The sequence below is a fragment of the Eschrichtius robustus genome, chromosome 3 (genome assembly GCF_028021215.1).
Source record: "Eschrichtius robustus isolate mEscRob2 chromosome 3, mEscRob2.pri, whole genome shotgun sequence".
Classification (NCBI taxonomy): Eukaryota; Metazoa; Chordata; class Mammalia; order Artiodactyla; family Eschrichtiidae; genus Eschrichtius; species Eschrichtius robustus.
Window position 1 is genome coordinate 166,862,628 of NC_090826.1, and position 26,066 is coordinate 166,888,693.

A 26,066-nucleotide genomic window follows, 5' to 3' on the forward strand; every position below is an offset into this window, starting at 1 on the left:
ACACGTTCAGGACCACGAGTCCAGTAAGTCCATCCTCCTGGCCGGAGCACAGCTGCTCCTCATCAAGCTGAGAATGAAGATAAGATCTTTTTCGGCAACTCCCTTGGGAAAACACATCGCAGGGCCTGTGGTAACAAGTTAACCTTCGCTTTAGAGAAAATTTTGCTTTCTCCGATTACAGGGGAGGTGACAGTTAAACTGAAGAGCTCAAGTAGTGAACATCTGTCATTTTTTTGGTCACTCAACATCCGTGCCCCCTTCCTACACTGGTCTGATTTCCTCTGGAGAATTACCTCTCTCCCTTTGAGCACAGTCCTGGTGGGAGGGTAAACCCAGGGGCCTGTCTTTCCACCAGGGAGGCCTGGAGATGCCTGTCTTACTTCTACTCACCACTCGGTGCAACCCACAGGGGGCACTGACCCAGGCTCAGCCCGTAAGACTCTCCATCCTTAGAAGGAGAATCAGGGACAGAAGACAGAGTGGGCAGCGATCAAAATCAAGGTTATCCTGTTGCTGCAAGTCTTGTTTCCCAGGCTTTCCATCCTTCTAGGAGCACTCCAATTCCATTTCCATAATTCCTTCTTTGATTAAGGTGGCCTGCACTGATTTCTAAGAACCTTAATCAATACATTCCCTGGGCTTCCCTGGTGGCGCAGTGGTTGAGAATCTGCCTGCTAGTGCAGGGGACACGGGTTCGAGCCCTGGTCTGGGAAGATCCCACATGCCGCGGAGCAGCTGGGCCCGTGAGCCACAACTACTGAGCCTGCGCGTCTGGAGCCTGTGCTCCGCAACAAGAGAGGCCGCGATAGTGAGAGGCCCGCGCACTGCGATGAAGAGTGGCCCCCGCTTGCCACAACTAGAGAAAGCCCTCGCACAGAAACGAAGACCCAACACAGCCAAAAATAAATTAATTAATTAATTAATTTTTTTTTAAAAAGTAACAAATATTCAAGTACAATTGGCGTCTTTCAAAAAAAAAAAATTGTTAATACATTCCCTACATAGAAATCTGACACCGAATGCCCAGGGAGGCCACTGGAGAAGAAAAACTATGACAAGAGAAAAGGAAGAGAAATACAAGATGCACGCAGCAAGCACTGGATGACATGCATGTAGCAGGCGATGCAAGAACCACAGAATTCTGGAGCTGGACAGGCGCTTAGGGATCACTTTGCTCAGCACCTTCATTTTACACACACGAAAGCAAAAGGCCCAGGGAGACGCAGGGACTTGTCTAAAGCCCAGAGCAGCTTGCTGAGAGCACCACTCAGCAGCAACATCGGCCTCGTTAGCTGCCAGCCCCTTTCTAGGGCAGGCCTTTTGGTTCTAAAACTGCCAACCAATGAGAGAAAAGGATGCCAAGCCCAAACACATTTTTCTCCGGTCATTTTTCTCCCGTCAGCACATACGCTTGGTGGGTCTCAGCTCAATTTCCTCATCCCTCTCCAGAACCTCCGAGAAAAATTATCCCGGGATAAGTCACAGTCCGGTAAACGATGAAGTGGCTTTACGCTCCTCAGCATCTGGTCGCTGTTCCTAACTCCAGATAAGGACTCCACGTGCTCTACGAGGCCGGCTTTCCCCACGCACCGCCCCTCACACGCTCCAGTTCAGCGACTGTTACGAATCACCTCCCCCTCCATCCTCCAAAGTGGCCAACGTGAGCTTGATGCCACTGCAATTCAGAACGCCTCTCAAGAATCTCCAAGCCCCACCCGATGGCCCGCTTAGGATATAGGACAATGAGAATAGAAGTTCTATGAAGATTTCAGGCAGGTCCATGGGATTCACTGGGCCTGTACCATCTCCCAGTGAATGGAGAAAGGAAGAGGGGAAGCAGCATCTGTATATCTGTTCAATGCAAAATTTAGAGACCGTTGGCACAAATCTGTTCCCTTTGGCCCTGGTCTGCCTACAGCTGCTATGAAGCCTCCCCAGCGGGCAGCACGCCTGGGTGGACACAGGCCGGACACGTAGCTCCATCTCCACACACACATGACCAGATCGGACCCCTCTCCCCTGACACACCCGAGGGTGGGTTACCTCAGGCCGACAGACAAGAGCAGTGCCATGTGTTCAAAACCCATCCTCCCCGCACTGGATTCCCCCATATCTCAGCCTTACACCTCCCAGTTTCCATTTCTTCACTTTTGCATTCAGGGGGACTAGAATCCTTTGGCTATTTCCATACCTACAGCCCTTGAATGCAGTTGTTGCTAATTCCTTTTCTCATAAGGTTCACAGAACACATTTAAATATTTTTTTATCCAAGATACAAATGTCTCTATTATATAGGGGACCATCTGGGCTGCTATCGTTAGCTGGCTATGTTGTTATCAACTCCTTTTTTTAGGGTTCATGAATCAGTTGCCAATAAGGAAAAAAAAAAAAAAAAAGGAAGTCAGCTCCAAGACTCTGCTCTCCTCCCCTGCATTTTTCCTCAGCAGGAGAGCTTTATTCCATCATCAAAATGGACCATGTGAACACACAAACAGAAAAGATACCTAAAACTAATGTTCTGGAAATATCAGCCCACAGTTCTAGATGCCTTGGAGGAGGGAGGTGGTGTCAGCCAACTTCCCAGGGCTCAGGCCCTCCAGCTGGGCTAAGTAATATTGTGTGGCCTCTGGCAGAGCTAAGATATACGCAGAGGAAAAGGAAGAAAAGGAAGCAGTAGAAAAAGGGAAGAAGGAAGGAAGGAGAGAGAGCAGTCAAGGCCTGGGATCCCTAATGCCAGGGACTCGCCAACAACCACAGATGCCAGCCGGCTCAGAGCACCTGCTGGGCAGCCGGGGAGCTGAGCTCTGGGTGCAGGCCGCTGGCCAGGGAAGGAAACAATACAAATGGGAAGCCGAAAGCGGAAAAGAATGTGAACGGGAAAGCTGAGGAACGGAGAGAGGGGGATGAACCTTGGATTCACAGCGGCCTGGCCTGCAGTTTCTTCCTCGCTAGAAAGGCATCCAGAGAAAAGTAATCAGTGTGTCACTCAGTTGGAAACATGTCCTCAGTACATACCTACAGTTTTTACAGACGCTGCAAAGGACAAGAGGTCATGGCTCCATCTGGCCAGACGGCATCACAGAAATACGACCTCAGCTCACCAGTAGTCCCAGGTGTTGGTTGTACTCAAGGGCAGACTATGCAGACACAGGTGGGGGCCCTTGGCCCCAAGCCTCTGGGTGGTGGGAAGCAGACACTGGTTGGGTACGTGGGCGTAGTTAACTGCTCCCACTAAGGCATTCAACCCAGACCCTGTGGACTGCAAATGGACACACAGGTATGCCCCACCTCCTACACCCACCCTGACTCCAGAGAGACAGAGAAAAGCAAATTCCATCCTCCCAAAATTTATGGCCAGGAAAGTGTGCGATTTGCATTGCTGGGGAGTATTTTTCGTTGTGGTGTTAATTGTGTGCACGTGTGTGTGAATGACATTTTTACAAATCTGGTTTGTCTTTTAAAACCACTTTTGTGACCCAAGGCAGCTTAAAGAGACTAGGAAATGAAGCCATCCTCCAAATTGTCTCCCAGTGAGCTGAAACCTGCTGCATTGCCATGCCCCAGCAGTCCCCAGTTTAGGGGCAAAAATGAACTTGAGTCTTTGGCTCCTCTGCGGCCCAGGTAAGGTTGCCTGGTCCCCCTCCCTGGGGGGGGAAGGGCTCCCTGGGAGCCACCAAATGAAGTGCTGGGCCTTTGGGCCTCCCATTGATTCAAGAGCAGAAATGCAATGGTTTAAATGAAGAACAACAACACATTTTTGCACAAGGTCCCTTTGTTCTCAATGTCAGGTGCATTTGTCAGTGCTCACACACCCAAAACATTCTCAGGCCTAAAATCTTGGAAAGCACTGCTAGCTCTTCCTGATGAAATCCCTTGGAAGAAATGACTGTGGTCAAGGGATGATGGCAAACCCCAAGATTTGTCTCCGGTAAAATCTGTTTAAGGAGCATTTATAACTTCTGACAGCTAGGACCCAATGCTAAGACTTGAAGAGAGATTCTGTAACTATTTTATTCACCTAAAACACCTGAGGAGTCCAGAGTGATGTAGCACAACAGACCAGATATTTAAGCAAGCAAATAAACATGGGATGTTTGGGGCCCTGCTGTCGGTCCATCCTAGAGGAACACAGAGAGAAGCAACGCACAGGGGCCAGAGGATCAAGAAAGGGCAGAGTTGGTGCAGCAAAGACCAGGGACCAAGAGAGTTCCTGCTTGTAAAATCAGAGGAGCCACAAAAAATTAAACACAGAATTACTATTTGATCCTGCATTTCCACTTGTGGGTATATACACCAAAAAAATGAAAAACAGGGTATCAAAGAGATATTTGCACACCCATGTTCACAGCAGCACTATTCACACAAAAACAGCCAAAAGGTGGAACCAACAGATGAATGGATAAACAAAATGTGGTACATACATACAACGGAATATTTTCAACCTGAAAAAGTAATGAATTGCTGTCACATGCTACAACATGGATGAACAATGAGGACGTTATGCTAAGTAAAATAAGCCAGACATAAAGGACAAATATTGTATAAATCCACTTATATAAGGTACATAGAATAGTCAAATTCCTAAAGACGGAAAGTAGAAAGGTGGTTGCCAGGGACTGAGGGGAAGGGGGAATGAGGAGTTATTGTTTAATGGATATGGAGTTTTAGTTTGGGATGATGAGAAAGTTCTAGAGATGGATGGTAGTGATGGCTGCACGACCATGTGAATGTACGTAATGCCACTGACCCGTACGCTTACAACTGAGTTAAAATGGTCAATTTCATGTTATGTCTACTTTACCCAATTAAAAAAAAATTTTTTTAATCAATCTGAAAAACTAGAGGAGCCAGAGAGAGCCCAAAGTAGAAACTGCGGGGCTAGGTGAAATCACTTTCTCTCTCAGGTAACCAGGGAAACACAGAGAAGGTTGAGCAAAAGGTAGCAACAGGATAGAACTAGAGAAAACAGACCGCTTGACCAGGCAGCCTGAGTCTCGACCTGGGCTAGAGTAATTAACTGATGGAGACTGGACAGGAACACCGGGTCCAATTCAACACATGCTGAATTAGCGTCTGCACAACCTCTGTCTCTCCAGGCCTGTATGTAACTGAGGCCCTTACAAACCCTTTAGCTAGAGCAATGGACTTGTTCATTTATGACAATGGCCTCGGAGTCAGGTGGTGATGAAGGTTCTGTTCTCAGCGCCCCGTCACAGACAGGAGTGCCGAGGCCTGTGGTGGTGGCCAGCCCCGGAGGGCGAAGCCGTTGTCTCTGACAGTGGTACCCGGCCCTGGCCCTGGCCGCTGCATCCCGGAGGCTGTACTGCGCTGACTCTCCCTTCCGAGTCAAGGCTCGGAGCAAACGGTAGGAGCAGCTGCCAGGGCACCCAGCACCCACAGCACCCAGCCGGACAGCCAGCCACCCAGCCGGGCCAGTTCCCAGGCACTGCTCCCACAGCCCAGAGCACAGGCTCCCTCTTTTCTTTGAAGGGTGAGTTCTGAGTTCCCAAGCCAAACGAGGCTACCAAAGATGGGATGTTCACTCCTCCTCCCACGGCCAGTCTTGAGAACCACCAGCCACGCGCTCCCCACGTGGTCACTGTGTCCTCCTAAGTTCTGCAAACGCATAACGTGGACAGGTAAGGGCCCTGCCCTCCATCTGCTTCTCCTGCACATAGCGAGCCCAGGCACACACATGTGAAAGTGCGTACTCATGCAAGGTCATGCGTGCACAAGAGCAAGGGAGCCACGTGAGCTGTCTCGGGAGTCTGTGGGAGGCTTGGAGTGAGCAGAGTTGATGATGGTGAGATGTGAGCGAGACTGAAAAAAACTGTGCAGAATTTAGATCCAAGAGGGTAGAAGTCTTTCCTTTTGGAAAGAGGAATAAAATGCACATTTCCGGGAGGCAATAGAGTCTACCTATGGAGTTGGGGCTGTGAGACGGGAAGAGTGGGAGACTGACGGCAGGGGTAGGTAGACACCGCTCCATGACAGGCCCCCCCAACCCCAAACTGATGTGGACATTGTCCCACGAGATATCCTGAGATCCCACCCTTAGTCTGTAATCCCCGTGCCCTGTAGCAGGGATTGTCCCAACCAAGTCGTTTAATGCCTCCGACGCTTCGCACAGAAATGTTGGTGGCTCTATGAGAGTCTAAAAGCTTAATCTTGGTTTAGATATCTCTTCTAGTGTTTTATATTTTGGCTGTATTTTAGCACATGTAAGAATGTCTCCTGTTTGCCTCTCTTTCTACGCCAAATTAAGAATATTTGCCAGCCTCATCATTAAGTTGTATGAGGATTTACCGAGCCCCTTCTACATGGCAGGCACAGGCACAGTTCCAGCCTCCGGAGAAAGCATGGTGGGCAGAAAGGGTCCCTGCTCTCGTGGAGTATCCTCCCGTGCTAGCTATGAGGCCATGGAGAACGAGGTGGAGGCACCAGAGAGGAGGGGAATCAGGGAGGCAGGAGGTGCAAACGCCACATCTCAAAGTGAGATACCGGGTACGGGGCGGGGGGGTATGGGGATGCCTCAGACAGAACACAAAGTGGAGACCAGGTAAGACATGGCTAAGAGCTCAGCATCATGTGAATAGGCCAAAGTAGGGTCCTCAAGGGACAGGCTATCGTCAACCCCAGGCATCCTATCATTTTCTGTAAACCCATTTTTTGTTTCCAGATGGATAATCTGAGAAACTGAGAGGTTTACTCAGTTCCCTATGACTGAATCTCTGACAGGCTGGAACTGGCCGAAAGGATCAACCATAAAGACATTGCACCTAGCAAAACTGTCCCTCAGTACGTACTACTTATCATCTGTCAGGGCCCCGTTAAAACTCTCCAGTAGCAAATGCTGCCGGGAATCCAACGAAATATTATTGGGAATTAATTTTATTTGTATGCTGTCAAAACTCAGAGTTTTAAAAAGTGACTCTAGATATAAAAAAAATATATTTTTTTAACCTGAGATAACTGGTATGAATCTTTGATCTTTCCAAAGAATGGTTTCGTCTGTCTTTATATAAAAGAGACAGTCTGCAAACAGGCTTAACCAAGCTGGAGCTGAGAGGGCTCTTTCTAATAAACACTGTTCATTTTATATTGGCTGGAAGCAGGTATCGCTTCACATCTGAAACCCTTTAGAACACTTTTTTTTTTTCCTTCTAAACATCCAGTATGCAATTTTTTAAGATACACGCATACACAATATTTGGAAAAAGAGACACCCAAATCTCTTCTGGATGATAAGATTAGTAGTGATTTTGTTCCTTTACTATGTCCCCGTACTTTCAAAATTTGGGGCAATGAACCTGTAGAATTTTATAAGCAGAAAAATAATTTTTTAAAAAATGAAATAGAATTTCCTCTTTTTAAAAAGGATATATAGTACGTTTGGTGTCATCTTCTTGTTTCAACTCCAATCAGAAATTCCAACTCCAAATATTTCATTTATACAGAAAAAGGTAATCCTTTGAATAGAAACATTATTCACTATTATCAAAGTTAAACAATCCAAAGGCAGTGACTAGGGTTACAAAAAAGGACACGGGCATAAGAGTCTCAGACTCAGCTAAAATCTCAGATCTAATACATACCAGCTGTGCAACCTTGGGCAAGTTTCATAACCTCTCTGATACAGTTTCTTCATCTGTAAAATGTTAGCTGTGAGGATGAAAAGGCTGCCTGGGCAGTAAGGAGCCATGTGCCTGATGGTATGAAAAGCCACACACACACACAACAAAAAACCAAAACCCTCGGTTTTATTCTGCATCTTCCAAATGTGACAAATGTACTTAAAGACTGTGGCTCATATAAAATAAATTGGTAATTTGAAATCTTCTCATTTGAAAACAAATGCAGATAAATTTTCAAAGTAAAAAACAAGACTGGAAAGAAATGTTGTGCTACAGCCAGCCACATCCATCCTTGTTTCCAGACCTCCAGTGGGAAGAAGAGGCAGGTAAACAGTTGGAGGTACATCTGAGGGGTCCTCTGTAAATGCCTAAGACTGGCCTACTACAGACACTCAATAAATAGTAACTACTCTTACTATCCCTAAGTAGGTGTGTACCATTAAATAAGAAAAAGTGCTAACCTCTTATCTTACAACCCAGACATGGCAGTGGGGTGGGTCTTTTAACTGCTATATACGGTTAAGTGCCCAATTCACTATTTGGGATGTCAATGTAGAGTAAGCAATCAATATGGTTCACCAGATCAAGAAATATACAAGGAATATAAGCTGAAAAGAAAGCAAACACAGAGTCTAACACAGACTAACATAAATTTTGGTTAAAATAATTACACGCCTATAACCAACACCCACACATACAATGTGTACACAGATTGTGTCCATGTGTCTCAGATTTCCCCTTTCAATGTTCAGCAACCAAAGCAATGCAGTAGAGCTCTGGGATGTTTGATTTGGACAGAGGGAGACAGAAAAGACTAGGAAAGGAAAAGGGGCTGAGACTTAGGAGTTGTTACCATAATTTGAATTCAAAGAGCACAAATTCTTTTCATCATTAGAAACTGGAATCTTGCCAGGTCAGGAATGAGGTCAGGACCTGACCCAGACTTGGTATCTGACTGCATTCAGCTACCCCTAGACAAGGGGGTGAGTGCTGGAAACCTGAAGAGTGGAGGCCAACATGGGATCACAGCAATGCCTGATTTTGAGTCCAATGTCTATTAGTCAACCAGCTGCACAAACCATCCCTTTAATTAACCGGCTCTTGAATTATTTATTATCTTCCCGAGTGAGAGAAAATTATTCTTTCTGGTTACCTGCTTGGCTTCAAGGGCTAATTCAGAGAACTCCAAGCCTGACAGTTTGATGGAGCTCTCTGGTACCTGCCACTCTCTGGCCAAGGCAAAAACATAAAGAAACAGCAAATGAAGTATTTCTGAGAAAGAGAGGTAGTTAGCCTTCTACATTGCAAACACCTCACCAAATCCAAAGAAGCACAGAAAGCTCCTTTCAAACACACTAGTAGAGGTCTGCTGCACTGTTTGGGCATGATCTATTCTGCACCCCCTGTTCATTCTAAGTTAGGAAAAGTTTTGTTTTCCCTTAACAACTGTCAACAACTTCAAGTCTCAGTTCTCCACTGTAGATTAGACCCAGCCTTCCCGTGCAGAGGAAGAGACGGTGCAAAATCCCATCACTCCTCACTCGCAGGATTTTTGATCAGTCCCGAAATTCCCATGTCTGAATTCCTTCTCTCTCACCCCCAGATTCCTAAGGCAACTGATTCACAGACTTACACCATCTTAGACCTCAGGGGAGGCTTGGAGATCATCCAGGTCAACTTTCTCACTTTTGAGATGTCTTCCCTAAGCGTCTTCCCTAAGGTGACACAATTAGAAGTCTTCCTCCTCCCGGGGTTCCCGCTCCTCCCTGTCAGAGAGCCTTGTAACAGGAGCTGCTCGAGCTGCTTAGTTCTATTTTAAGATAAACCCTCTCACTCTAGAAACCATTTGTACAAAACACCGGCATCTCACCCACCACGCAGTTTTCTTCTGGTCTTCATTCCGGGTCATCGCCCACTGCATGCGTGCTCTCTGAGGCTCACCAGCACCATGCCTCCAGAATTTCATCTTGGGACCCTTCCCTGCCACCTGACTTGCTGGGCAGGAAGACATGTGACCTTAACCATTCTTCCCACCAAACTTCTGAGGGTGAGGCCAGGGAGCTTAAACAACCTCAGAGGACCAAGTTCTAGGAGTTCAACTGACTTGGCCAATGTTGTGCTGCCTTTATGAGAGAACCAGCATTCCTCACTCCTCTCTCCCTCTCTTCCTCCTTCTGTTCAGAAGCACTCTGTCCACTATTCCCACACCACACCTGCAGAACCAGGACTCACCACGACTGCCCTCAACCTGGTGTAGCCCCAGGAAGGGCAGCACGCAAGTTTGTGCCCCCTGGAGACGCTGCGGACCTGACCAAGCGGAGATGTGCCACCTGCAAAGTCTTTCGGGACTCGGTTGTTTCGTACCCCAGGAAGGCAAAGGAGGAAACTCGCCCTCCTCCGCCTCTCTCTACGTGACCACCCTGCACAGCCTCACTCACGCCCGTCTTTCCCCAGTCTCCCTTGCCTCCTCCTCGCTTTTCTCTCGTCCTCGCCGCCCGCAGCCTTCCTTGCCGACCCCCATCACCTGGTTACCGTCCACTCTGCTCCCCGGGCCCGGCCTCTCCCTACTTCCTCTTACAAGGCGCTCCCGTCGTGTCTCCACTTTGTCTCCAATCATGTCTAAATGCAACCCACCACAGATGCTGACATTTTAAATGTTTAGTTGTTACAGTTACTTGACTAATTGCCGGGCCGATGGTGGCACTTCTCCTTCGCCTCCCGCGGGCAGCAGAGGAGGGGGCCGGGGAAGTAAGGGGGTAGATGGGGCTGTGGACGCTAATCCCCGGGGTCTGGGACACAAGGCCAGGCCCTGGCAAGGGTGCTCTGCCCCGGAAACCGGCGGTCCCTCCGCCTACAGCCAGTAGCCAGGGCACCGAAGGCGCTCCCGGCCTCAGGATTGCCGCGAACCGTCTCCCGCCCCGGGACAACGGAGCGGCAGAGGGTCTAACCTCGGGTGCGCCGCAGCCGGCCTCCCATCCGTCCACACTCGCAATGTGGATAAAGTGAGGTGGCATCTTCGGGAACCTGGGGAAGGAGGTGGCCAGGGGCGCGTTAGGGGGCGAAAGAGAAGAGTTAGAAGCCGCTGCAGGTTACTCACGTGCCAGATGGCGAAAAAGATGAGCGCAGCGCACAGCACCAGCGACAGCATGTAGCAGAAAGCAGCGAAAGTGAAGGCCATGGCCGGCCGGGGACCGTCCGCACTCCAACCCCACCACACACAAAGCAGCGCCTAGGAGGCCGATGTCCCCCTCAAGGACCGCACTCCCTCAAAAGGGGGGCAAAAAAGAGCCAGGTCTGCACCCTCCCCTCGAGGCCAGTGGCTAGGAGGAGGTAAGACAAGCGGAAAGAGCCTTGAGAGTCCGCGAACAGGGACAGGATTCCCGCAGGCTCGGGCGACCCGGGACTCCAGCTTGTTAGCGAAAATAGGTGCGTCGGGCGTCGTTGGCGGGAACTGTCCCCAAATCGAGGAAGAAACCAAATCAGTAGAGAACTCCTGCAGATTGGCGTCAACCAGCGAGCTTCGCGAGACAACACGGCGAGGGTTGCGAAGACTCCACGGAGGACCGCGTGAACAGCTCCCGTGGCCCCGGAATCCCAGGGAAGAGCCCCCTGCCTTCCGCGCCTAAGCCGCACAGGAGAGCCGAGAGCGCCGCTCGGGACTCTCCCGCGCCAGCCAGGCGCCAACCGAGAGCGTCCAGCGAGGTGCCCGGGCGGACGCCGAGCTGCTCCCAAGTCCTAGAGCCGGCAGCGGCTCCTTCCCCGGAGAACAGGTCTTTAGGTAGCCGGGAAGAGCCAGGTTCCCTTGGTCCTGCGCCCCGGACGCGGCTTCCAGGGCTGCCCTGCGCTCTTGGGCGCGCCCGGCCCCGGCCTCTGCTGCGGCCCCCGGCCCACCGGCCTCGATAATACAAGTGCCCCGGAAACTAGGGGGTGGACCGGGCCGGGCACGGGCTCCAGCCCAGCGGGCCTGCTCCCGCCCGGGCAGCTGGAGTGGATCTCAGGCCAAGAGCTGCTCGCCGCGGAAGCTCGCTCCACCTGCTGCTGCCGCCGCCTGTGCCCCTGCGAGAACTGAAGACGCGCAGCCGGGGATCCCCTCCCTCTCGGCGCCCCACCCTCGGCTCCGGCTCCGCCGAGCACGCTCTCCCCGGCGGGCGGAGACTGGGGAAAGGTGGGCGGCCAAGCGCAGCCAGGATCCCGGTCGCCACCGCCGCTGCGGTTGCGCGAGCCGGCCTCTCCGAGGAAACTTGAAGCCAGCGGCGTAGGCGGGGCAGGACGGCCGCGCCGAGGTGGGGCGGGGTGAGGAGGAGCAGGGACTCTTTAAACACATGCGTCTGGAGGAGGCGGGAAGCTGCGGAAGGGTATGTGTGTACCTCGTACCTAAAGGCTGCAGGAGCCGCTCCTGCATCTCGCCACTTGCTCGGGAGTGGGAAATGTGGCGCCGAGGGGCCTGGACTCGTGTTGGTTGGGGACACGGGACAAGCTCTTGGAACCCAGGGTTGTTCGGGTGGGTTTTCCCAAGCTGTGGATTTAATGCTCCGGGCTGCGTTTGCAGCGCATCCCTGAAAAATTCTCCATGAGCGTCTTTCACTCGCCGCCTCCACCCTCCCCCGCCGTCTGACCTTGGGAATGAGGAAACTAGACTTTGCGGACCGTTGTGGGCCGGAGAGGCAGCAGCAGTGACTGTGTGTATTGGTGTTGGTCTAGTGGAAGTGTCAAGAGCATGTGGTTTTGCAGTCAGACTCCGTTCTAAGTGCAACTTTCTAAACCTCTTTAAATCTCGGTTTTCTTATCTGCATAAGGGTCAACGTTTAATTGCCTCTGGGTCTACATACTTTGCACCGCCAAGCGCAAAATGAAAGTGTGGGGCTTCTTGTTTAAATGCATTGATATATATATTAAGAATTTCAAGATAGCAACCGGCAGAGTTTTAAAGCAGGGTTGAGGCCCTTCTGAGTACAGGACTCCCCCCCGCCCCACGCCCCGCAACTGTAGAGGTTGCACACCTGTGAATTCAGCCCTGCTCTGTGTTATATTTTTTGCCACTTTATCTTTCACCTAAGTATGTCTCCAAGTTTCATTAAGGAAAATTTGGAAATACAGAGACGGAAAAAGATGAAGCAAACGCTATAATTTACCACCCTCAGACACCACTAACACGAAAGTGGTTGGTATATTTCTTTCTAGCTCTATTTTTGCTTTTTACTTGATATCAATTATTTCTTTTAATTGTTGTAATTATACTGCATAAATTTCTGTAACACCAAAACGATACGATAATCTCAAAGGGAAATTTGACCATTCAATATTTGGAGTCCCTTTAAGGCTGATCTGTTGTCATTTGTTTCTGCTGGTTCTTGCTTACGGAGTCCTAGCACCTCATCTGTCTAGTAATTTTTTTATTGTATGACAAACATTGTTTTGAAAAGTTCTTGTGGAAATTTGAGGTCTAAGATGATGTTATCTTTCTCCAAAGAAAATTTTCTACTTCATTTACCAAGTGTCTAGGGGAAATGAACACTCTAGAATTACCTCAATTCAATTTCAGGGATTGAGATTTGTGGGCTACCCATTGACTGTGGTCTGTGTGAGGGCTGGTTTTTTTCTGGTTCACTCTTATTCACATGCAACAGTCCTTTTGGATCCCAAGCCAAAGCAAGCGGGTTTTCAAGTCCCAAGTCTCGGTGGTCCTTGGACTCTGACTTTTGCTCCCACCCTGCAAAGCACCAAAAGCAGCCTCTCAGCCACCTCTTCTAGATCAGCAAAGGCCTCTAGGGCAAAATTGACCCCAAGTGCTAGGCTGATGTTTCTAGATTCCCAACCACTCTCAGAACTCGACCCCAGTAATTTCTTACTCCCTTGTTGAGTCTTTGGTGCTTTTAAGAAGACGTTTTTATATTTCATCCAGCTTTTAAAATTGTGTTCAGTTGGAGGATTGGTCTGAATTATCTAGCCCAGCATTACCAGAATCAGAAGTCTCTACATCAAAAGAAAATTTCATTATCCTACCACTCTGACTTTCAAGTCTCCATCCATATCACAGCCTCTATTTTCCTTGCCCTTTCCCCAGCCATGCTTTATTTAGTTTTATTGGTTATAGAATGGTATCTCAGTAAAGGTGACTGCAGTGGTAGAATTTCAGAAAATAAGAACCCCAGGCGGTTACTATTTATTCAACAACTGTTGTTTAGTACCCATATGTTGTGGGCATTGTTAGGGATCCACAAGGTTCCCAGTCTAATTGCTGAGGTAATAACTCTTTCACAAGGCAGTGTCTTTAAAAAAAAAAAAAAATAGTGGCTATGACACAGTGTAGGAAGACAAGGAATAAAGTGATTAGAAACAGATGTTGAGTGACCAACTAAAGTGTTCTGCACCCAATTCCAATGTGGAGGATTTTCCCACATCACCAAGCAACCCTCAGAAGCCAGCTGGTGACCTACAATTCAACTCAATTCTGACACTGTCTACCTGGAGATAGTATCACATTCTACAAGTTAAGGGCTCAGTCTCATAAGGCAGTCCTCCAATTCACATGCCAGTCACAAGACCAGGTTGTTACCTGTGCTTCTGCTGGCTGGCTATTGATTTGGAGGTTCCAATGACCCCTTCCTTGGATTTGATTAATTTGCTAGAATGGTTCACAGTACTTAGCAATCTAGTTTACATGCTAGATTACCAGTTTATTACAAAGGATATTAAAGGATACGAATGAACAGCCAGATCAAGAGATACATAGGACAAAATCTAAAAGGGTCCTGAACACAGGAACATCTGTCCCCAAGGAGTTTGGGATGCACCACCTACAGCGATGGGTTCTGGTTCAGCAACCTGGAAGCTCTCCAAATCTTGTCCTCTTAGACTGTTGTGGAGGCTTCATTACACAAGCATGATGGATTAAATCATTGGTAACAGAGTCAACCTCCATCCCCTCTCCCCTTCCCAGAAATCAGGGAGTGGGGCTAAAAGTTCCAACCCTCTATTCATGGTTGATTCCCTGTACAACTAGCCCCCATCCTTATGTGCTTTCCAAAAGTCACGCCATTAACATAAACCCAGTTGTGGTGGAAAGGGGCTTGTTATGAATAACGAGACACCATTTCACCTTTCTGGCTCTGAAGTGATTTCAGGAACTGAGGACAAGAAACCAAATATTATCACAGAAGATGCTCCCACTGCTCTTATTGCTCAGGACATTTCAGGGGTTTTGGGAGCAGTGAGCTAAGATGGTGGACATTTGAATGACCAAATATATTGATATATTTCTTATAAATGATAATATCCTACCAACCTACATTGTTTCAGCTACTGTAGACATTGAAAAGCCAATTACTTGATTTTTTTCCTAGCCACTGTGCAGGTAGCAGTGGCCATGTGACACAGCTTGAACCTGTGAGATATATACTTCTTTTTACCTGGAATGCAAACCTGATGCCTGGAGGCACACCAGCCATCTTGTGATCATGAGAAGGAAATCAACACATTAAGAATGGAGAAGCCAAGATGGAGAGAAGAGGAAGAATTCAAGGTATGTGTCAGATTTAGAGGAAAATTGCATGTTGGAAGTAAGGGAAAAAAAGAGGAATTGTCATCACCATATTTTAATATGTTTACTCATGTATCTCTTTTATACACTGTTAGCTCCTTGAGGTCAGAACCTGGTTCTTTAAATATCCCTTGCACATAGCACAATGTTTTGTATAATGGGTATATGCTGAATGAATGAGTAAATGCATGCAAATTACCTTAAGTTATTCTTTTCCTACTTAAAATTTACAAGTCCTAAAAAAAAAAAAAAAGAATGGAGAAGCCAAAAAGACAGAGGGAGGAAATACCATTGACATCATAACTGGGCCACCCCACCAGCCCTGAACTTCCTATTCCCTCACTGGTATAACTGCAGTGATTGTGATACTCTTGAAAGATTTCTGTTCCAGTTGGTAAGTAGTATTACAGTTGCTGCAGCAAACAGGAAAATTAATAAATAATTAAAAATTCTAAATTAAACTCATTCATTTGGGCCAGTTGTCATAGGATGTCACAAGGATCATTGATAAACGGGCCTCTCGGATGCTTATTTATCACAGAGCACACCATGCTATTGACATCCTGGTTTATCACTGTACTGAAATCATGTGGTTGCCACTGATTCTAAATAGTTGTTACTTTAGTTGTATTTGTGCATTGTAATGCTTGTGTAAGTGGTAAATGTAGTGTTTCGATATTTATAAACTTAAGAATTTATAAATAAAATATTAAAAACTCACAGAATAAAGAGAAAATCAACATGGATACATTTATTAATGTTCCATTTAAATATCATACAACTCAATCTTCTGAGTCTGCAAAGAACAAGCAATATTAATAATGAAGTATAGCCTAGAATACTTACTGTGTGGAAATCCAAACAACCTGAACATTTTTACACTGTGCAAGAATCAGTGCAAATTCACACAATACTTTTTATTTCTTTAATGCAAAATAATTAGATTATTTTAACAAAAATATAAGTGTCTCATCAGTGCTAGGGATGTAAATATGGGATGCAAATGGTGCTCTGAGTTGACTGTTAAAAGATTTAGATATTCATCAGAGTGGCAATCACATTTTGCCAAAGCTCATGGTTCAATAAAAGAAAATTGTAATTATCAATGAGAAAAACAATCAAAAGATCAGTTTCACACAATAACGTATTTGAAAGAACAAAATCTTCTAAGTTTAGCAAAATGTTGATTAAATGATTAAAAATATTAAGAAAGTATCTTTTAAAAGGTCAACACTAGCTAGCATGGGCTTAAACACAATCAAGCATTTCCAAACATGAAATATTCAATAGCCATTTTAAAAAGGATAGTACCTATATAAGAATACATTACATTCTAGATTTATGTTGCCACTTGTTGGAAAACATATATCTACTGAAATGAGAAAACAACTTATTTTAAAAGTTATAAATCAAAAGAGTAAAATATTCACTTTCTATGAACCTTCAACTGTTTCATATAAAAGCATATTAAAAATTTATTTTAAAATGAGAAATTTTAAATTTTGTTGATCTTGTGGAGTTGGAAGGAATAATACTTGAAATAATGACCAAACTTTATTGTCAGTGTTTAAGAAAAATGGTGTCAATGAGATATATTTTCATGGCAACTCTTTGTTCAGACAGTGCTAGTGCCTGTATGTTAGGGAGAAAGTCTGGTATTTCAGCCAAAATTTTAGAAATGTTTTTAAATGCTTTTAATTTGGCACTGAGTCACTGTATTCAGTTACCCCTGGATGATGCAATGAAAGATGTAAAGTCAATAATTCACTGTAAATTTTTTTCTTGAAGCTTTGTATTTATTATTGTATTAGTCTGCTCCAGCTTCCATAACAAAATATCAGAGACTGGGTGGCTTAAACAACAGAAATTTATTTTCTCACAGTTCTGGAAGCTAGAGGTTCAAGATCAAAGTACTGGAAAGTTTAGTTTCTGGTGAGAGCTCTCTCTCTGGCTTGCAGATGATCACCCTCTCACTAAGTCTTAACATGACCTTTCTTCTGTGCACACACAGATGGGGAGGGAGAGGAAGAGGGAAAGGAATCTGTGTCTCTTCCTCTTCTTATAAGGACACCACTCCTATCGGATTAAGGACCCACCATTATGACCTCACTTAATTTTCATTACCTCCTTATAGTCCCGATCTCCAAACATTGGGGGTTACGGCTTCAACATATGAATTAGTGGGGGACACAGTTCAGTCCACAACAATACCATACATCAAATAAACAAAGAGAATTAAATAATATCTGTGATGATCTGGGAACTGAGGCTAAAACTGAAAGAATTTTTGATATCAATGAACAGTTTGTAATGCTGTAATGCAAAAAGAATTTAGAAAAAAATTTTATTGAAGTATAGTTGACATACAATATGATATTATTTTCAGGTGTACAACACGATGATTCAACAATTATATACACTGTGAATTGATCACCATGATGTCTAGTAACCATCTGTCACCAAAGTTATTTTGATATTATTGACTACATTCCCTGTGCTGTATATACATCACCCTGACTTGTTATTTTATAACTGGAAGCTTGTATCTCTTAATCCCCTTCATCGATTTCACCCAACATCCCCCAACACCCTGCCCTCTGGCAACCACCAGTTTGTTCTCTGTATCTATGAGTCCGTTTCTGTTTTGTTTTCATGTTTGTTAGTTTTGTTTTTCAGATTCCACATATAAGTGATATCGTACAGTATTTGCCTTTGTCTGACTTATTTCACTTAGCATAATAACCCCTAAGTCTGTCTGTCCATGTTGTCACAAATGGCAAAATTTTGTTCTTTTTATGGCTGAGAAGTGTTCCATTGTGTGTATATATATATATATATCATATATATATGTATATATATATATGTCACATCTTCTTTTTCCATTCATCTGTTGATGGACACTTAGGTTGCTTCCATATCTTGGCTATTGTAAATAATGCTGCAAAGAATACAGGGGTGCATATATCTTTTCAAATTAGTGGTTTCATTTTCTTGATGTAAATATCCAGAAGTGGAATTGTTGGATCTTATGGTAGTTTTATTTTTAATTTTTGAAGGAACCTCTATACTGTTTTCAATATTGGCTGCACCAATTTACATTCCCACCAACAGTGTATGAGGGTTCCCCTTTCTCCACATTCTCACTAACACATTTTTTTTTTTTTGCTGTCGTTTGATAATAGCCATTCTGACAGGTGTGAGGTGATATCTCACTGTGCTTTTGATTTGCATTTCCCTGATGATTAGTGATGTTGAGCCTCTTTTCATGTGTCTATTGGCCATAAGTACATCTTCCGTGGAGAAATGTCTATTCAGGTCCTCTGCCCATTTTTTAATCTGACTGTTTTTTGGGTTTTTTTGTCTTGGGGTTTTTTGTTTTCTCTTTTTCTTTTCTTTCTTTTTTTTTTTTTTTTTTTTGCTATTAAGTTGTGTGAGTTCTTCATATATATTCTGTGAGTCCCTATTGGATAAGTCACTTGCAAATGTCTTCTTCCATTCAGTAGGTTGCCTTTTGTTTTGTTGATGGTTTCCTTCACTGGGCAAATGCTTTTTTGTTTTATTAGGTCCCACTTGTTTATTTTGCTTTTGTTGCCCTTGCCTGAGGAGACAGATACAAAAAAATATTGCTGAAACTGATGTCAAAGAGCATACTGTCTATGTTTTCTTCTAGGAGTTGTATAGTTTCAGGTTTTACATTTAATTCTTTAATCCATTTTGAGTTTATGTATGTGGTGTGAGAAAACAGACCAGTTTGATTCTTTTGCATGTAGCTGTCCAGTTTTCCCAACATTATTTATTGAAAAGACTGTCTCTTCCCCACTGTATATTCCTGGCTCCTTTGTCATAAATTAATTGATCATACAAGCATGGGTTTATTTCTGGGCTCTTTATTCTGGTCCATTGATCTAATGTTTTTGTGCCAGTGCCAGACTGTTTTGATTACTATAGCTTTGTAGTATAGTTTGAAATCAGGGAGCGTGATTCCTCCAGTTTTGTTCTTCTTTCTTAAGGTTGTTTCGGCTATTCGGGTTTTGGGGAGTCCACAGAAATTTTAGGATTATTTGTTCCAGTTTTGTGAAAAATGCCATTGGTATTTTGATAGGAATTGCATTGAAGCTATAGATTGCTTTGGATATTATAGACCTTTTAACAATATTAATTCTTCCAATCATGAGTACAGTATATCTTTCCATTTATTTGTGTCATCTTCAATTAATTTCATAAATGTCTTATAGTTTTCAGAGAAAAGGTCTTTCACCTCCTTGGTTAGATTTATTCCTAGGTATTCTATTCTTGTTTATGCAGTTGTAAATGGGATTGTTTTCTTAATTTCTCTTTCAGATAATTCATTATTAGGGTATAGAAATGTGATAGATTTCTTTGAATTTGTTGGTTTTGTATACTGAACTTTACTGAATTCATTTATTAGTTTCGATAGTTTTTTGGTGGTCTTTAGAGTTTTCTATATATAATGTATATTACCACTATAAAAAATAGTGACAGTTTTGCTTCCTCCTTTCCAATTTCTTGTCTGATTGCTGTGGCTAGGATTTCCAATACTATGTTAAATAAAAGTGGTGATAGTGGGCAACTTTGTCTTGTTCTTGATCTTAGAGAAAAATCTTTCAGCTTTTCATCATTGAGAATGATGCTAGCAGTAGGTTTGTCATATATCGCCTTTATTATGTTGAGGTATGTTCCCTCTATACCCACTTTGTTGAGAGTTTTTTTTTTTTTTTTTTTAAAGCATCCCCAGTGACCAATGGCTGGGAATCCTCTTATTAATTTTATTTATTTATTTATTTTTGGCTGTGTTGGGTCTTCATTTCCGTGCGAGGGCTTTCTCCAGTTGCGGTGAGCAGGGGCCACTCTTCCTCACGGTGTGCAGGCCTCTCACTGTTGCGGCCTCTCCTGTTGCGGAGCACAGGCTCCAGACGCACAGGCTCAGTAGTTGTGGCTCACGGGCTTAGTTGCTCCACGGCATGTGGGATCTTCCCAGACCAGGGCACGAACCCGTGTCCCCTGCATTGGCAGGCAGATTCTTAACCACTGCACCACCAGGGAAGCCCTTGTTGAGAGTTTTTATCATAAATTTTGAATATTATCAAATGCTTATTCTGCAGCTATTGAGATGATATGATTTTTAATCCTTCCTTTTGTTAATGTAGTGTATCATGTTGATTGATTTATGGATACTAAACCATCTTTGCATCCCTGGAGTAAATCCCTCTTGATCATGGTGTATGATTCTTTTCATGTATTGTTGAGTTCAGTTTGTTAATATTTTATGGAGGATTTTTGTATCTATGTTTATCAGGGATATTGGCCTGTAATTTTCTTTTTTGGTAGTGTCTTTATCTGGTTTTAGTATCAGGGTAATGCTGGCCTTGTAGAATGAGTTTTGAAACATCCTTCCCCTTCAATTTTTTTTGGAATAGTTTGAGAAGGATAGGTGTTAGCTCTTCTTTAAATGATGGGTAGAATTCACCTGTGAAGCCATCTGGTCCTGAACTTTTGTTTGTTAGGAGTTTTTGATGCAACTTCATAACTAGTTATCAGTCTATTCAGATTTCCTATTTCTTCCTGATTCAAACTTGGAAGACTGTGTGTTCTAGGAATTTATCCATTTCTTCCAGGTTGTCCAATTTGTTGGCATACAATTCTTCATAGTAATCTCATGATCCTTTGTATTTCTGTGGTGTCAGTAGTAACTTCTCTTTCATTTCTGATTTTATTTACTTGAGCCATCTCTCTCTTTTCTTGATGAGTCTGGCTAACGTTTATCAATTTTATTTCTCTTTTCAAAGAACCAGCTCTTAGTTTCATTGAAATTTTCTTCTATTTTTATCTCTATTTCATTTTTCTTCCAGTTTTTTTGAGATATAATTAACATACAGCCCTATATAAGTTTAAGGTGTATATCATAATGATTTGATTTACATAATCATAATCCACAATAAGTGTAGTGAACATTCATCATCTCATATAGGTACAAAATAAAACAATTTTTTTCCTTGTGATGAGAACTCTTAGGATTTTCTCTCTCATCAATTTTTTTTTTTTTTTCGGCTGCATTGGGTCTTTGTTGCGGTGCTTGGGCTTTCTCTCTAGTTGCAGCAAGCAGGGGCTACTCTTCATTGTGGTGCATGGGTTTCTCATTGCAGTGGCTTCTCTTGTGGTGGAGCATGGGCTCTAGGGCGCGCGGGCTTCAGTAGTTGTGGCACGCGGGCTCAGTACTTGTGGCTCACAGGCTCTAGGGCACAGGCTCAGTAGTTGTGGCACACGGGCTTAGTTGCTCCGTGGCTTGTGGGATCTTCCTGGACCAGGGATCGAACCTGTGTCCCCTGCATTGGCAGGCAGATTCTTAACAACTGCGCCACCATGGAAGTCCCTCTCTCATCAATTTTTATATAAAATATAGAGCAGTGTTAATGATATTAATCATGTTGTAGATTTATCTTATAAATGTTATCTTATAACAATGTTATATAATGTTGTACAGTTATCTTATTTATCTTATCACTGGAAGTTTGTACCTTTTGACCACCTAGTCTCTATTTCATTTACTTCCACTCTGATCTTTATTATTTCCTTACTTCTACTAACTTTGGGCTTTGTTTGTCATTCTTTTTCTAGTTCCTTTAGGTGTAGGGTTAATTTGTTTACTTGAGATTTTTCTTGTTTCCTAAGGTAGACCTGTACCACTATAAACTTACATCTTAGAACTGCTTTTGCTGCATCCCATAGATTCTGGAACATTGTGTTTCCATTTTCATTTGTCTCAGAGCATTTTTTAATTTTCTCTTTGATTTCTTTGTTAACCTATTTGTTGTTTAGTAGCATGTTGTGTAGTCTCCACATGTTTGTGTTTTTTCCAGTTTTCTTCTTGTAATTCATTTCTAGTTTCATATCATGCTTGATATGATTACTTTTTAAAAAAATAAATTAATTAATTTTAAAAAAAGAATAAGATTTCAGGCATTTCACATTTTCTTGTGCAGTGACTAATCATAAATGTTAAATACTCTTTGAATTGATGACATTTATTAACCAATTTGTCATTGATGTCCTCCTTGAGGTTGTGTGTTGAGTTTATAATATCTTCATTGATGCCTGTAAATTGTGTCAAATCAGCAAAGAATTTCAGCCTTCTCCCAGTGTGTTCATACAGTTCCCTCCTTTTCATTAATTGGTTTATCAAACAATCCAAGATCCTATTCATTAGTTCTATTCAAATGAATCTCTCCACCTTCATGAACTACTGCTTTTGCTTGATCTGAAAAAATGTAGAGACCGTTAAGTGTAAGCAGTGCTGCTTTCCTTCTGGAGGCTCTGAGAATCCATTTCCTTGCCTTCTCCAGCTTCTAGAGGCCACCTACAGTCCTTGGCTCATGGCCCCTTCCTCCATGTTCAAAATCAGCAGCTTAGCATCTTTTCAGCTCTCTGACCTCTGCTTCCAACCTTTCATCTTCTCTAACTTTGACCCTCCTGCCTCTTTTTTTTTTTAATTTTATTTTATTTATTTTTTTATACAGCAGGTTCTTATTAGTTATCCATTTTATACATATTTAGTGTATATATGTCAATCCCAATCTCCCAAGCTTGATATGATTTCAATCTTAAATGTATTGAGACTTTCTTGTGGTCTAATATGTGATTTATCCTGGAGAATGCTGCATGTACAATTGAAAAGAATGTGTATTCTTCTCTTTTGGAGTGGAATGTTCTATATGTATCTATTAAGCCCATATACTCTAATGTGTTGTTTAAGGCCAATGTTTCCTTACTGATTTTCTGTCTGGATGATCTATCCATTGATGTAAGTGGGAGGTTAAAGTCCCCTGCTACTATTGCATTACTCTCAACATCTCCCTTTATGTCTGTTAATATTTGCTTTATGTATTTATATGCTGCTATGTTGGGTGCATATATTTCACAAGTGTTATATCTTCTTGTATATCTTCTTGTTGGATTGATCCCTTTATCATTATGTTAAGTGCCTTTTTTTCTCTTGTTACAGTATTTGTTTTAAAGACTATTTTGTCTGACATAAGTATTGCTACCCCAGCTTTCTTTTCAACCATTTGCATGGAATATCTTTTTCCATCCCTTCACTTTCAGTCTGTGTTTCTTTATATCTAATATAAAGAACATTATGAGGCTCATATTCCCAGTGCAGGACACCTGGGCTAGGGAGCCCAACGTGGGGCTCAGACTCCTCCTCCTCAGGGCCTCTGTGGTTATGATCATCCTTACCGCCTGTGGGTCACCACAGCAGGGGTGCAGGTTCGGACTAGACTGCAACTCTGCCCCTCCTGCCTGTCTTGATTTGGCCTTTTCTTTATATCCTTAGTTGTAGAAAATCTGTTCTGCTAGTCTTCAGGTCATTCTCAAAGATAATTGTTCTATATGTAGTTGTAGTTTTGCTGTGTCCATGAGAGGAGGTGTGCTCAGGACCTTCCTGCTCTGCCATCTTGATCCCACCCCTGGAGAATTTAGAAATTTTATATTCATTTTAATGTAACTTATAAAATGGGAGCAAACATTTTGAAAAAAATTAGAGAATTAGCCTTAATAAACAATATTCTAATAGTGATATCCACCCTTTCTGTGGCTTTATAAGAAATAAGTGTTTCTGTTAAATCAATTTAATTCAACAATTAATAAAAGTAATTAAGCCTATGAGGATAAGTAAAGGAAACACTAGTGAAACAAAGAAATATGATATACCACTTGAAACAAAACAAATTATAAATTCTAAGAAGGCTGTTTAAATATCTAGTAAATTATATAAAGTGAGTGATGACAAAAGTAAGATGCGTAATGAATTTTTAAGTTGTTTCTATTTGTTAAATGGTGCCATTTTGCCAAATGATGTTTGCAAAGCTCCATGGATTGAAAGTAATAAAAATCAGTTTGACTCATTAAATATGGTGTTCCATGAGGACAGGGAGGCCCAACCAGCCCCCACCTCTCCCCATACATGTGGGGAGGCCATCTTGGCTCTTTCAACCCCAAACCCATGGGTTAAATGCAGTCAGCACCACATGGAGCAGAGACAGTGCCCAGCTGAGCCCAGCCCAGGGCTGAGTCATGAGCAAATAAAGAGTGGTTATTATTTTAAGCAACTAAGTTTGGGGACTGTTTGTTATGCAGGGGTAGATCACTTCAAACGTTCTTTATTCACCAAGTAACTTTTTAATTTGGTGTCCACTGTGGATAGAACTCATGGCTTCTAGAAAGGGGAAGTGTATAATGAAGCAAACTCCCTTATAGCTTAGATAAGATATGCCTCCAGATACTATACCTCCATTTGCTCAGATTCCTACAGCCACCCAAGCCCCCTTCCAGACAAGCAGGGGCACAAAAGGCTCTGGGATCTGGGCCAAGCTTGGGCTCCGGGGGTCAGCTGTCCTCAGGCTGCAGAGTACTTACCACCCTGTTTATTTAGAGGGGTTTTTTTTGTTGTTAAAACATACATAAGATCTACCATTCTAACCATTTTTAACTGTTCATTTCTGTGAAATTGAGTACATTCACATGTTGTACAACCATCACCACTATCCATCTCCAGAAACTGTTTTATCTTCCCAAAGTGAAACTCCACCCCCACTGAACAATAACTCCCCATTCTCCCCTCCCCCAGCCCTGGCAACCACCATTCTACTTTCTGTCTCTATGAATTTGACTAGTCTAGATACTTCATATAGGTGGAAAACCATGCTGTCTTATAAATTCAACTTTTTAAATTTTAGTTTATTGAAGTATAGTTGATTTACAATGTGTTAGTTTCTGCTGTACAGCAAAGTGATTCAGCTATATATATATATATACACACACACATATATAGGTATATATATATATACACACACACACATATATTCTTTAATTCAACTCTTTACATGTTGAATCTCTATCTCCTTCTATAAACTGGGAGATCCTTGACATTAAGACTCTTTATTATTCTTCTTTGACTCACCATTACCCCTCCCAGTGTCTGGCATATAATAGATGTCCAGTAAGTGTTCAAGAAATGGATGTGTACAGATGGATGGATGGATGGATGCAGTTATCGGTCTGAGTGGTATGGTAGTTGACTTAAACTAATCTGCCCCACTGATGATGAGCAACCTGCAGATGGACCATACCTACCTCTTACGTATTTACCTAAGAGCACTTACTATGCTGCAGGCCCAATAAACATGGCACAATCCATGCCTGTAAGGGATTCAGAATCTAACAGAGATGCACAGAGCCATCTATGATAAGAACCTCAAAAGAGGAGTGCAAATATTTGTAGAGGCTCCTAGGACAAGGCTTTGGACATAGAATGTGTTCAGTAGGAGTTATTTTTCACTGAATTGAATCAGATGACAAACTAGTCGGGAAGCTTTGAGCTTAAATTTCCACTTGCAAGCTGTGTGACTTTAGGCAAATTACTTACTTCATCTCTCCACACCCTGCAGATGTGTTTCAGTTCTGACATGAACACCAGGTATAAGGCAGCTTGGCCTGTGCAGACAGGACCCAGCCTTTCACAGAAGCCACATTTTCACCAAAGAATGGTGGGGAGAGGGACAGAGGGGGACCAGGGAGGGACTTGAACCCCAAAACTGACCATTTCAGAGAGTCCGGGGGTTAGGGAAGCAGAGGAATGGGATGCAGCTTCCTGCTTATGTTCTGAACTCGTCTAAATGTCATCTTCCTGCCAACGCTGCCTTCTGTGGAAATTGTGATTTTGCTATTATTAGCAATGTTAAACAGGCACTGTAAACAGATCGCAAACAATGAGCCTTTGTTAGAAACACCCCATTTAGTTCTGGGCCCTGGCTCCTTCCACACCTGGATATATAACATCTATTTTAACAATACCGCTTAAGAGGCAGCTGTTG

General features: G+C 43.5%; 1 protein-coding gene across 5 annotated transcripts in view; it reads right to left on the bottom strand.

The window, feature by feature from the left end:
• The window catches only part of CNIH3 (cornichon family AMPA receptor auxiliary protein 3), a 268,679-nt gene that overhangs the window by 108,904 nt on the left and 133,709 nt on the right, over positions 1-26,066 (bottom strand). For 2 of the 5 annotated variants that reach the window (XM_068541767.1, XM_068541765.1), the window contains exon 1: positions 10,732-10,812. The exons of the other annotated variants lie outside the window; for them this stretch is intronic. In XM_068541767.1, coding sequence (XP_068397868.1) covers positions 10,732-10,812 — 81 coding nt within the window. Of the gene's footprint in view, positions 1-10,731; positions 10,813-26,066 lie in introns of those variants that run through there. 5 annotated transcript variants of the gene reach the window in all.